The sequence below is a fragment of the Nyctibius grandis genome, chromosome 2 (assembly GCF_013368605.1).
Source record: "Nyctibius grandis isolate bNycGra1 chromosome 2, bNycGra1.pri, whole genome shotgun sequence".
Taxonomy (NCBI): Eukaryota; Metazoa; Chordata; class Aves; order Nyctibiiformes; family Nyctibiidae; genus Nyctibius; species Nyctibius grandis.
In genome coordinates this window covers 31,179,859-31,194,251 of record NC_090659.1, presented here as the reverse complement: position 1 = coordinate 31,194,251, position 14,393 = coordinate 31,179,859, and the positions used below count along the sequence as shown (strand labels likewise).

The window sequence follows — 14,393 nt, the reverse complement described above, 5'->3', positions numbered from 1 at the left end:
GATGTGTGTTACTTTGGCTTCTTATAATCTCAAAAGGGATATTCTTTGGTCAGTAAGAGTTTATTTCTTCATAGAGTTCTATAAATATTCATTTTCATACCTCCTCTATCGCTTTCACAGCCAGAAACCACATTACAAAACTGAGACGTAAATTACTAGCAAAGTAAAACTGCAGAAAGTTTATTCACCATTATCTTTTGCATGTGTGTGAACACAGCAGTAGGAAGGCCTGCTATTTAAAGCTTCTTACATTTCCAGGATCTAGCAAGATCTAACATAGCCTTTGTAATTACTGTGGTATTTCTGATTCTATGAGTGTAATTTTTTTTTTATTATCTCTCAGTATATTTCTATATTGACTTGTTGATGGCTTTATGTATTCTATACATAGGAACTGATGGAAAATAAAAGGATTTATCAAAGTTTAATTACTTTATTATATTCAAAGTTGCTTATAAACTCATTCAATTTAAAGAAACAACATTTTCATCAGCAGTAAAGCAAAGTGTTTTGGAGCTGTGATGCATTATTGTAGAGAAAAATGTTATTGTACAGCATATGGTTCTGTTAGAATAGAATGCTTTAGCAGCATTAAAAAAGCAGAGAGGTATCTTGCTTTTCCCCACAACTTTTCCTCAAGACTAAATATAATTATTATTCTATGTATTCTCTAATGTAGAAGTTGTAAACAAACTATGATTTACATAGAATAAACAAATATTTTAATAAAACATTATGTAAACATAACACAAGCTTTACTTTATAAAGTCAAGTTCTTTGTATGTAGTATAACTCCTGCAATTTCATACAGATAATGAAGTAAGGGTGGGGAAAAAAGGTTCAAAGGTTCAAAGTGAGTCCAAAGAAGGGAAATGAAGCTGGTGAAGTGTCTGGAGTACAAGTCTTATGAGGAGTGGCTGAGGGAACGGGGTTGTTTAGTCTGGAGAAAAGGAGGTTGAGGGGAGACCTTATCGCTCACTACAACTACCTGAAAGGAGTTTGTAGCAAGGCAGGCGTTGGTCTCTTCTCCTAAGTAACAAATGACAGGACAAGAGGAAACAGCCTCACGTTGTGCCAGGGGAGGTTTAGATTGGGTATCAGGAAAAATTTCTTCAGCGAAAGGGTTACCAATCATTGGAACAGGCAGCCAAGGGAAGTGGTGGAGTCACCATGCCTGGAGGTATTGCAAAGGCGTGCAGATGTGGTGCTTAGGGACGTGGTTTAGAGGTGGACTTGGCAGTGTTAGGTTAACAGTTGGACTCAATGATCTTAAAGGTCCTTTCCAACCGACATGATTCCATGATTCTATTCTATGATGCAAAGGAAATAATTCAATTGTATGAGCTTATCTTTCATTTCTGTTTTTATTTCCTAAAGAAAGACTAAACCTATGCAATACTATGACAGTTCTGTTGGAAAATAATCTCATGATCATGGACTTTTTTGCAATTCTTCATAGAGATTCTCTAAAAAATGTCTTTTAGTTTGCTTGATTTTGTATAAAATGTTTACTTCGTTTGGTTTTATAAATGCTGTAATAAGGCAATAATGGTTTCTAAATACAATTCAAAGTTAGACTTTAACAAGCATAATATACATATTTCTGCAAGTAGAATGACTTAAGAGTTACCAATGTTAGTACAGAAGCCATAACCTTCAGTGTTTTAATTCCAGTTGATGGCAAGCTGACCCATCCTGTAACCAAGAATGCAGCTATCTTGTAGAGTAGCTACAAGTCTCATTTAGTATTTATAACGTATCTGTTCAGTGATACTGGCCAGATCCTTGTGTTGGGTTTTTTTACTAGCACTTTATTTGCAAAAGGCAATGAACAATGTATTAATACAAATTAGCTCATCTTCTCAGCTTTTTACTTCTCAAAGTGTGAGATCCTGTGCTTCAGCCCAGGAAGAGGTAGTACACTAGTGTACTCCCTTTCCTTCGTGATGGGATCCAATGAGCTTGGCACCTGATAGTGTGACTTTACAGAAGGCTGCATGTGAGAGTGGTACCCAGCTACTGCAGAGGAACATGAACGGCACAGAGCTGATGCTCAGGTCATGAAACTGGATGGATTTGAATCAGTACTCATAACTGCTAAAACATAACCATGGTAACCTATTTGTATTCATGAAGAGGGAAAAAAAAAAGGAAATGGGGAACAGTCTGCGGGTGAGGTAGTCAGGGAGGACTTGCAACAGGATGCTGGTGCAAGGTCCAAGTATAACGGAGGGGACACTCTCTAGGGCTGTGCAGAACATGCAGGCCTTAGCAAGTGGAGCAGGTTCTCCAGTCCAGGGTTCAGCTCTGGCTGCAGGCAAGATTCCTGGGGATGGACTTGGGGACAACACCCTGGGTGCAGTAGGCTGGGCTCAGTATGTGCTAGACTGCAAGGCAAAACAACTGCACTAGGTGAGAGTGCTGTACAGCACAGCAGGCTTCAGAGGAGCTGTGTTCGAGAGCACACAGAGAGGACCCCAGCTGTGCTGGGGATAAGGAAAGTCTTCCTGTGTTCAGGACGGCAAAACACTGTGAAGGGGAGGGAGGGGTGAACTACCCCAACGCTGCAGCAAGAACAAGTGGATCCTGTCTAAGCAGGTATTAGCAGGCCTAATTCAAACCAAACAGAGCAATCTCTATCTTATACAACATACAGGGGGAAAAAAAATCATATGATCAAAAATATAAGAATTACTATTGTTCTTTTAAAGAAGTAATTCAGGTGACAGTATGCCACATTTGGCATATATTCAGAAAAACCTTATGTGTCACATTGTAAAGTCCTAGCATTTTTTCCCCTAAAAATACCATAATCTCCTTAAAATGCAAAAGTAATAAATGTCTCTTGAGTAGTGTTTAGTGCGACCTACAATTATACAAATACAAACTAACTAAGCATGAAAAAACCTTCATGAATCTAGTTTGCTGCCTCAGAAGACTGGATCAAAAAATGACCCTGATCATACTTTATCTCATTCCATTGCAGAAATGCAGACTCTGTATATTTCTGACAATAAATATTTTGCTTACTTTAAAATTATTTCATTAACAACAACAGGATAATATTAGAAGATGCTATACTACACCAAGATGTACCTGAAAGAACATAAAGGGACATGACCTATATCTACCACATCATAAGCTGCACTTCTGCAGTCAAGGACATTAACAGTTTCAACACAGAAAATTAATTGCTAAATCACAGCAAAAATGAATCTTGTATACTTTAAGATCAAAAACAACTAATCATTTTGGGAATTCTTATAGACAAAAACTAAGAAATCATAATGTAAAATATATTTACCACACTGCTCGCCACAGATGCAAGTTTTAATATAGTTGGCTTACCACATACTCATTCATGATTTACAGTCTGATAGCTTGCTTTCCTTTTTTCGCTGTATGAGAAAGGATTTAATCTATCTTAGAAGGCAATTTCACTTAAAGTGAAGTGCAGTTTTCCAACAGAACAAAATTTAGTCATGCATGTAATTCACATAAGGGCATATAGGAATTATACTTGCATTTCATGTAAAGTCTACAATTCTTATCTTCAGAAGACTTGTCTCAGAATTAAAAATGAAAACATACTGGAAAATACTGATGGAAGCACTACATATGTTGTCTTTGAATAAGCACTGTAAAGTTAAGGTATATGTACACATTTCATCTGAATTCAACTGAGTATATGATTTCAAAATTAATTTGCATGTCAAACAGGAACAGGTTCTCAGGTAATACAGAAGCGCTATCCATTTCTTCTCAAACTTCAAATAAAACAAATACAGCTTCTCTCTCTCTCAGTAATATCTTTCAAGGCCAGGAAGAAAATAGCGGTTAAACAATGTTATTTCACACAGGATATAGTCTAAATAATATCTGTATGTGCTACTAACAACAATGAAGTCCAAACGTGCAATGTGATTTTGACATATTGTGGAAAGTATTTACCTGATAGAATAAAAAGAAAGATGTAATGTGTGTGTGTGTGTGTGTGTATTTTTATTATGGGGGCAGAGAAGTTTAGCCTATGTATACACCTTCACAGTCATCAGTTTCAGGGAGCAATCCCTGGTCTCCAGGCCAAGATGTACAGAACAGTTTGCATCCACCTAAAGTACATTGGCTGTGTCCACATGCAAAGCAATTGGCCTGGGTCTTCTCTAAGCTCCACGAGGGATCTCTAGGACCATAAGAAATTAATTTTCTGTAGTTTTTAGTCCTGAGTACTCAAAATAATAACTAAAGATAAGTAACAGTCCATCACAGGGGGCTGCTTTTATAGCATGACATGACAGTGTGTTTCATCCTACAGCGAAGGGTATAAGGGCATGCAAGCATCCAAGGGTGACAACACTACTTCTTCTATAGACTTCTTCTAAAAATTAATATACCAATTTTTCCACCTTAGACACAGTTATTTGGTTAATTCTGAAATGGAAACCAGAACTGAAGAACTAATACAGGCTAACACAGACTAATACAGAGCATCATCAGACTTCTGCGTCAACTGAGGGAAGATGAAAGAAGAGGCTGCGACTGTGCTACAGGGGATGGAATTGAAAGCTTCTTACAAGCCTACGGCTATACTCTGAATTCTTTCTTCTTCCTCCTTGTTTAAGAATAAATGTATTCATTATCTATAGTGATCACACTCTATATTTTCTACAATGTGCTTCCACTATGAAGACAAGGAAATTAAGGTGAAAAATCTGAAATATATGATCACTGACTTTCACTTACATTTCTTCTATATGTAACTTGGAAATCTGTGTGAGAATTGTCTCCTGACGGAATTCTCCTTCTCATGGCAAATGCATAAAGTTTCTGAAAAATGCTATGCTTATTAATCATTACAACATTTTCCGTATTTGCTGAAACATCATATTATAGAAGAATCATCACTTACTGCGGTCAGTGATTATTGTTCTGGCCTCTTGATTGCTTGTCTTGTTTTTTAGATTTTGTGCTGCAGTTATTAGTTCATCCAGTTGGGGACGTCTTTGCTCCAGATCCTGTAGTATTGCCTAGTTGCACACAAATACACAAATTTAACAAAGAAAAAGCATGTAGAGCTGTTGAGTACACCACATATAAAGACTTTTTTTTTTGTGCCAGCTTGATTTAAAGCAGAAAGATTGATTGCTGTTTCAAATAATAGGAAGAATTTGGTCTAGACCTTCCAAATATTGTTGTTATTTTTAACATAAAAATACCACATATAACTTGCAATAATAATTTTAAAAGGACCTATAAAACTAAATATAAAATGACAATCATTCTTCATTTTTTAATCCATCAAATTATGCAAGGGTAAGCTATTTTCCTTTATAAAGCTATAGAAGGATACTATTCTATATTCTCTTAGATTCTATAGTGTACTTTAAAAAAGATATAGGGGTTTACATTCTTACTGGATTAGGCAGAATTTTCCTAGTAACTCATGAAGTCTAATTAATAATATTTGTTTCTTAATATTTTAAAAGTGTTTAATTACTATCTATTGGTTTAAAGACAATGTAATACTGGTAATATTACTTTTTCTCTCCTGACACCTTACCTAGCAGAAAAGTAATTAACATGCACAATAATTTACATGTTAGTCAAGCAGATACATAAAGCCCACGCGACATGACTAGAAAGTAAGAAGTAGATCTAGACTTTCTCACAGGGTAAAAGATGGGCTTCCAAATAATGAATCATGGTCTTCAGAAGGCAATAAAAACTAAAATACAATAGCTTTAGATATAATGGAAATGAGAACTCAAGAAAGTTAGGCATATAAGATTTATGCATATATTAGTTTAAGTTATTTTGAAGGACTGCAGAAGAGCAAACAAGGAATTAGTTCAATGGTTTCCCAGATAAGAAGCATCCAAGCATATATTTAAAAGATATTGACCAAATCTAGCAAATTCAACTCCCTATCGTGTAGCTTCTAGATAAGATGCTCATTAGATTTCCCAGTCTTGGGAGTTGGAAGTAGCAATATTTATTACCAAACTATAAACAAATGACTTTTTTCTGCCCACAATTTTGAGTCACCAGAACAGAACAGCAGGTTGTCGGATAGCTAGTAGGTCCAGAAGATTTTTATTTTTCAGGCTTTTTATGTGGACAATGGTTAGATAATCTGTTAGCACGCTCAGCTGGCTATTGACTATGTGTCTTGCGTATTTTAGTGTCTTCAAAGTCTTCCCCACCCCATCCCCCCCCATTTAAAGTGCTTTTAGTCTAAATAACCATACTTTATTTTAACAAGCTGTTATTCACTGATTGCACTGGATGAAAAAGACCTACAGAGTCTGATCTTAAATTTGGCCCTCCAACCTGAGATTACAGTTACATAATTTTACCAAGTTGAAGGTGACATGTAAAAGCCTAATATCATTTTCTGTTCAATGAGACTAACAAAACTGTACAAGAATATAACTTCCAATAACTATGGCATATATCAACAAAAGCAAGCTAAAAGCTTCACAGAGTTTATTTTTGTTCAGTTACAAACTCTTTAGAAAAAAAGGCAGTTTTCAAGATACACATCTAGCTACATTCTATGAAATTCTTGCCTTTAACTTCTGTATCAGAAGTTCTTTGAAAATCTATTATAACTGGCTTTCTGAACTCATACCCAAAAGTTTGGATGGTATTTTTTCACTTGTATACTGATTGGACTGCATACAGACACACACAGTTAAAGCAGCAGCTTACATAATTAAGCAAAGAACAAAATTCTCATTAGAAGTCTCTCCTTAGTGAAAGCACTCAAGAAAAAGAAATAAAATCAACTTATGCAGTTACTACCTCTAGATATCTATGTGCCTTCAAAACTCCATTTTCTGGGAAGACAAGTTAACGACTGACATGAATTTTACAACAGAAAAAGCAGTCCCATTGCAGTCTAATAACATCTGCATTATACATATTGCCAAAATGGACCGTGCTGAAGGAACATTAAACAAAATGCTCAGATAATTGTGTGGCCTCCAAAGTAATATTTCCCTTTCTCTCTCTTTCTCCTACCTATACTGTTTAGAAGAGGAAAAGCAAATCAAGTGACTCTAAGATTTTACGTCAACAGTGACTCTAAACTGTTCCCTAAATTTTCCTAAATATAATTTTTATATTTGATATACTGAATAGGAGAATGATTTATCTGATCCAGCCTGAGCCTCCAAGCAGACATTAAATGCTGTGTTTGTACCATAGAAGAAAGCTTCTACTCTATGAAATCTAGTAAGAAAGACAGCAAGGAGGTAAGGACTGCTCAGTAAGGATTTGCTCAGTACCAAAATGAGAGAATGGAACTGATGCATGCCTACGTGCTATACAGAATGATTTACCCAAAAGACCCGTTTGTAATTCCTGAGCTGGACACTAAGGAAAACTAGCAATGCCTCTTTAAAGTGAGTCTTGCTAGCTCTGCTGTTTCCCCGGGGACACAACAATCTTGTCCCTATATGCACTGTGAGGACATATTTCCCTCTGCCATTTAATGTGAGTAAAATTACTTTCTGCCAGATGTACTAAAGTGTATTTCTGAAAGGTCAAGAAGGCCATCTTGAAACCCTTACACTATGAACAGATCTGAAGATTCTTGGACCTGTCAGGAGACAGTAGTATATTATTATAGAACAGCTGTTTTTTTTCTTAGTCTTAGAAAGGTAACCACTCAGAATAAGGAAAACCCAACGTTCCTCAAATTAATATATTCTTTATTTGATTTAGTACAAGTCTAAGAACCTTACTCAAACAATGTTCTATTTTATTCAGTAAGATCGTATAAATTAAAATGGTTGTAAAATTGTTACAATGTTTGTTGGTACAGTTTTACCAATCGGTACAATCTTAAAGACTTAGTAAATATATGTTCCACATGGAACCTACACTGCACGTACACATACAAACCCTGATGGAAACTTGGATAAAAGTAGCTACTAAAACACACCATTCCTGAGCCTTCCTGTGATTCTGTAGCATAAAAGTAAAAAACAACACTTGAGCTCCACTTAAAGTATTGTCAAATTCAGAAAAATATTCTGTGACTGGATAAACTAATCATATAAATTGATTTTGTTGGTAACAAAAATACAAATAATTACTCTAGGAAGAGAAATGCTTTCATGAATACAAATTAAAAGACTACTAAATATGATCTTGGAAAAAAAAATGAATAGTTTTAAAGTATTAGCTGAAATTATCTAAAACAAACAAAACCCAAAACCCAAACCAAAATCAGAAGCAATTCATATATGGAGATACTTTTTAAAACTTTTACAAATTCAGCTAAATGTTTAATGCTGTAAAACTGGATCCTCAACAGAAAACTTAGGGGAAACTATTAGAAGATGTTGTTACAACAGTCATGGGAAGAAAAACTTGTTAATAGATGTACCCTAGTGGAGGCACAGCAGATGCAAGAGGCCAGATGCCTCTGATTCGGAATGTCAGCACACTGAAACAAATGTGCTATGTAAAAATTGGTAATACAGAAATAAAAGGTATTCTGAAAAGATTTTAAAAATAAATTAAACAGAAATCTATCTAGTCCCCATCAGGTCACCCAAAGTACAGGTACAAAGACTTAGTGAGTCAGCTACACTAAAAGGATTTTTTTTTTTTTAATAAACATTTGTGTTCTTGTGTATATAATTTCACTCCACACACATTTACCTAGTGCTCTGCAAAGGTACAATAATGTATTCTGTAAAAAAATACAGACCACATTTTAATCAAGAAATTTGTGTTTAATAATAAATGTAACTCAACATGAGTAGATCAACAATGAAGAAGGACCACTGACATCCATGGTTGTACAAACACAGCTTTAAACCCCCAAAAAGCTTTCCTTTTTCTTCCATATATCTATGAGTGCCAACATAATAATGCTTGGTGACAGCACAGTAATGGAAAGATGAGATTCAGTCATCAAACCTGCCTACAATTTGTTAGAAAGTGATGCTATTCACTTTTAACAATCTTTCCACATTCGTGGACAGCAGCTGCTCAAAAGAAAAATCTAATTTTCAGGTTCCTAACTTTTATGATTTCTTTAAACAAAATGGTGGTTGAGATATGGAACAAATTGTTTAAGTCAGCAACTGAAATAACTTGTATAAAAATTGCTAAAAAATAAACTGAAAAACTTAAACAGGTGAAGTGTGACAAATTCTTGGTTGGACTGCAAGGTTTGAGACTGAGGATTAAAATATTCTCTAGCTTTATAATGTATAGCATGCTACAGCCTGCATACTTGTCACTCTAGCCATGTGTGCAGCAGTTTATATAAAAGATAAGATCTTTAAAAACTATATGATCTTTTTTCCTTTTTTCTTGACTTTATGGCAAGCATTGTTAAACTTGAATAGCTCAATTCCAGGATGGTATCAAGTCTTAAACATTCAAATAATCATTTACTAGTGCTGATTATGGGTGTTTGCTCTCTAATAATCTTTATAGATGATCTAGACATAGGGATTGAGTGCACCCTCAGTAAATTTGCAGATGACACCAAGCTGGGTGGGAGTGTCGACCTACTGGAGGGTAGGAAGGCCCTACAGAGGGATCTGGACAGGTTAGATAGATGGGCCGAGACCAACGGCATGAGGTTCAACAAGAACAAGTGCCGGGTCTTACACTTTGGCCACAACAACCCCATGCAGCGCTACAGGCTGGGGGAAGAGTGGCTAGAAAGTGGCCCGGCGGAAAGAGACCTGGGCGTGCTGATCGACAGCCGGCTAAACATGAGCCAGCAGTGTGCCCAGAAGACCAAGAAGGCCAATGGCATCCTGGCCTCTATTAGGAATAGTGTAGCCAGCCGGTCTAGGGAAGTGATCGTTCGTCTGTACTCGGCACTGGTGAGGCCGCACCTTGAATACTGTGTCCAGTTCTGGGCCTCGCACTTCAAGAAAGATGTTGAGGTGTTGAAGCGAGTCCAGAGGAGGGCGACCAAGCTGGTGAAGGCTCTGGAGGGTCTGACCTATGAGGAGCGGCTGAGGGAGCTGGGGTTGTTTAGCCTGGAGAAGAGGAGGCTCAGAGGTGACCTCATTGCAGTCTACAACTACCTGAAGGGAGGTTGTAGTGGAGTGGGAGTCGGCCTCTTCTCCCAGGCAACTAGCGATAGGACTAGAGGACATAGCCTCAAGCTTCGCCAGGGGAGGTTCAGGTTGGACATTAGGAAGCATTTCTTCACGGAAAGGGTCATTAGACATTGGAACGGGCTGCCCAGGGAGGTGGTGGAGTCACCATCTCTGGATGTGTTTAAGAAAAGACTGGACATGGCACTTAGTGCCCTGGTCTAGTTGCCATGGTGGTGTCAGGGCAATGGTTGGACTTGATGATCCCAGAGGTCTCTTCCAACCTGATTGATTCTGTGATTCTGTAATAACAGAAGCAACTTCTGTTACACGAAAGCCAGGACTTTTCATCTCCCATTGCTGAATTTCAAATATATAAATGAGAATTAAAGTTTCTGTTCTGTAACATTATATATTATTGTGCCTCAGTCTGTATGCTGCTTTAAAAAGGCTCTGGGTCCACTTCATAACCATTTTACATTCTTAAGTTGAAAAAATGTCTCTGAAAACAAAGAAGTTAAAATGCCATAAAAAATGAAAGGTTATTGGGTAAAGTAGGTCTCACAATTCCTTTTTAGTGTTTAACTAGGAGTCCTCTGTAGCAGTAATGACTACCATGTCTTCACAATTTTTCAATGCTACCAGTCAAATATAGTTTGTTATCTGTTTTATACATCTTTTTTTACTAGGAAGAACACTAACAGTGAGAGATCCAAAAAATGATAATTGGTCAAAAAATAGATTTAAAGAAGACCTTCTACATCAAGAGCAAGCTGGAAGCACCATTGTGTCATAAACAACACATGGCTCAAGACAAAAACTTCCCAGCTGTTTGAGATGGCTTGTTTTGGCCCACCCCCAACCTTGTTTAATGAAATGAACCAGGGGACAACAAGAGCACAATTGAAGAATCAATACAGGAATGTAAGAGACAAGGAAGATATATTTTTCTTCCTATGAAGAAGAAGAAAAATATTCACTCCTCCAAACTCACCACAATATTCTCAGAAAAAGCATAATTCCATTAAACTGTTGCTGAGGAAATGACTTGCTCATCTTTTGAAAAACTTTAGACTCTAACCCCTAAATTAAACAAAAAATGAAGCAATTACTTCCTGAGCAAAATGTATACCCATAACAACTTTTACTTAAAACAACTGAGTTTCTTAAGGCTGGTTGGTTGTCTAAATATAATGTGTTATATACACACCTAGAAAGAGAAAAAGCTTTGGAAAAAAGCTTGCTAACAATTTCAGAAAATGCAGATATGGAACACCTACAGTTCATCTGCATAATAAAATTGGCTTTGTTAAGTTATTCCTCCCAAGCACAATTTGAATTTGTTTTCTTGTCACTAAGTAGGAAGGGGATATGAGAGAAAAATCTCTCATATCTCTATCATATGATAAAAATCTCTATCATAAAAATCCCTGCCCTTTGTACACACCGCCCGTCGCTACTACCGATTGGATGGTTTAGTGAGATCCTCAGATCGGCCCCGGCGGGGTCGGCCCCGGCCCTGCCGGAGCGTCGAGAAGACGGTCGAACTTGACTATCTAGAGGAAGTAAAAGTCGTAACAAGGTTTCCGTAGGTGAACCTGCGGAAGGATCATTATCGACAGCGGCGGCAGCGGCGGCGGCAGCAGCAGCGACAGCAACTTGAGGTTAGTGCGGAGGCGAGGGCGACATTGGGCTGTAACCGGGTGGTTTTTGTACTCTTGGCCCCCCCCGGACCAGCAGTCCCGAGCTGCTTCCCCCCCCCCCCGGACCCAGAGGTTCCCAGCAACGAATCAGGAGAGGAGGGGGCATAGCCGGAGGCACCGCAGGCGATTTAAATGCACCACCCCCTGTTGATTGGGGGTGGTGATTGATTGGGTGATAAAAAGCCTCCTGGAGGACAGGGACTAGTCCCTGCCCAGGGGGTAGAGGGAGAGTCAGCAGTGACTGGGTGTGTCCCAGGGCAGGAGAGGCCACAGCAGTTTGTAGCTCGTTGGGGAGGGCGCTGACTCCCTCCCAGTGCACAAGGCGAGGAAGGTGCCAAGGAGCTGTGAACCAGGGGTGTCACCAACAGGCATTTCCCAGCTCAGTGAAAGAACAATGGTATCTACCCGGCAGAAGAAGACCAAAATGGATGTGGGAACCCAGACAGAGCTCCCACGGAAGGAGGCAATGGTGCAGGTTGCCGGCTGCAGGGAATGCTACAGCGTCTCTGTGGTGTCAGGGGGCTGTGTGCGCTGTGAGCAGGTAGATGATCTGCTGGGCCGAGCGGCACAGCTGCAAAGCCAGGTTGAAAGGCTTCAAGCTGAAGTAGAAAGGCTTAGGAGCATTTGGGAGGCTGAAATGGAGATAGACTGGTGGAGCCAGGCTCTGCCCTCCCTGCAACAAAAATGGGAGCACCTGCCGGAGAGCTCCCAGGATCGAGGGACCCCTGTACTCTGCCCCTCTCAGGTGGAAAACAATAACCTAGAGGAGAGGAGTGAGTGGAGGCAAGTCTATGGCCGTGGCAAAAGGCGAGTGCCCTCCTTGCCTACCTTGCCTCCACAGGTGCCTCTGAGCAATAGATATGAAGCCCTAGTGGAATACAGCTGGTCCAATGGGGATGTGGTGGAGAGGCAACCTATATCAGAGGTCCCACCACAGTCAGAAAAACCTGACAGGCGTATAGCTACCTCCTCCACAAGGAAGAAGAGAAGAGTTTTAGCGGTTGGAGACTCCTTCCTAAAGGGATCTGAGGGCCCAATATGCAGAGCTGACCCCCATCACAGGGAGGTCTGCAGTCTGCCTGGAGCCCGAATCAGGGATATCACCAGGCAACTCCCCAACCTGGTGAAGGCCACAGACTACTACCCCCTGCTCATCTTCCAGACAGGTGGCGAAGAAGCTGCATCCCATAGTCTGAGGGGGATGAAGAAAGACTACAAGGCCCTAGGACGGTTGGTGAAAGAGTCTGGGGCACAAGTTGTTTTCTCCTCCCTCCTTCCATTTTCAGGTGATGACGTGGGATGGAATAGTAGGATTCTCTCTGTTAATGCCTGGCTACGAGACTGGTGCTACAGACAGGGCTTTGGGTTCTTTGATAATGCCTGGTTTTATAAGACACCAGGCGTGACCGTAATACATGGGAAAGGTTTATGTCGTAGGGGCAAAAGGGTTCTGGGACAGGAATTAGCAGGGCTCATTCGGAGAGCTTTAAACTAGATTCGAAGGGGGATGGGGTAGTAGCTGGGCTTGCACCACTGGGGCAACGCTCTAGTGTTGAGGTAGACCAGGAGGCCTCCCATCCTCCTGGGGTGAAATCGGTGTGCTCAGCTCGCTCGCTGAAATGCCTGTACACCAATGCGCGCAGCACGGGGAATAAACAGGAGGAGCTGGAAATCCATGTTAGGTCGGGGGGCTTTGATTTAGTGGCAATCACAGAGACTTGGTGGGACGCCTCGCATGACTGGAATGTGGTCATGGATGCCTATGTCCTGTTCAGGAAAGACAGGCCACTAAGGAGAGGTGGTGGAGTTGCTCTTTATGTGAGTGAGCAGCTAGAATGTATTGAGTTCTGTCCAGGGGCGGATCAGGAGCGAGTTGAGAGTTTGTGGGTGCGAATTAAGGGGCAGGCTGGCAGGGGTGATACTGTTGTGGGTGTCTATTACAGGCCACCAGATCAGGATGAGGAGGGTGATGAGGCCTTCTACAGGCAGCTGAGAGCAGTCTCTCAATTACAGGGCCTGGTTGTCATGGGGGATTTCAACTACCCTGATATTTGCTGGGAGGCCTACTCAGCCAGCCATCTTCAGTCCAGGAGGTTCCTCCAGTGCATTGATGATAACTTTCTGATGCAAATGGTGGATGAGCCAACTAGGAGAGGAGCGCTGCTGGATCTTATCCTTACTAACAAGGAGGGTCTGGTTGAAGAGGTGAAGGTTGAGGGCAGCCTTGGTTGTAGCGACCATGAGATGGTAGAGTTCAGGATCTCATGTGGCAGGAACAGAATAGCTAGCAGAATTGCAACCCTGGACTTCAGGAGGGCCAACTTTGGCCTTTTCAAGCAATTGCTAGGGGAAATCCCATGGGACAGGGTACTAGAAGGTAAGGGGGCCCAAGATAGTTGGTTAGCATTCAAGGACTGCTTCTTCCGAGCTCAAGATCAGAGCATCCCAACAGGTAGGAAGTCAAGAAAGGGTACCAGGAGACCTGCATGGTTGAACAGGGAACTGCTGGGCAAACTCAAGTGGAAGAAGAGGGTGTACAGATCATGGAAGGAGGGGCTGGACACTTGGGAGGAATATAAGTCTGTTGTCAGAGGATGTAGGGAGGCAACGAGGA

The 14,393-nt window shown here is 40.2% G+C and overlaps 1 protein-coding gene across 1 annotated transcript in view; it reads right to left on the bottom strand.

Annotated features, from left to right (window-relative positions):
- Positions 1 to 14,393, bottom strand: part of DMD (dystrophin) — a 1,374,504-nt gene that overhangs the window by 346,295 nt on the left and 1,013,816 nt on the right. The window contains 1 exon segment of the mRNA XM_068422827.1: positions 4,910 to 5,027. Coding sequence (XP_068278928.1) covers positions 4,910 to 5,027 — 118 coding nt within the window.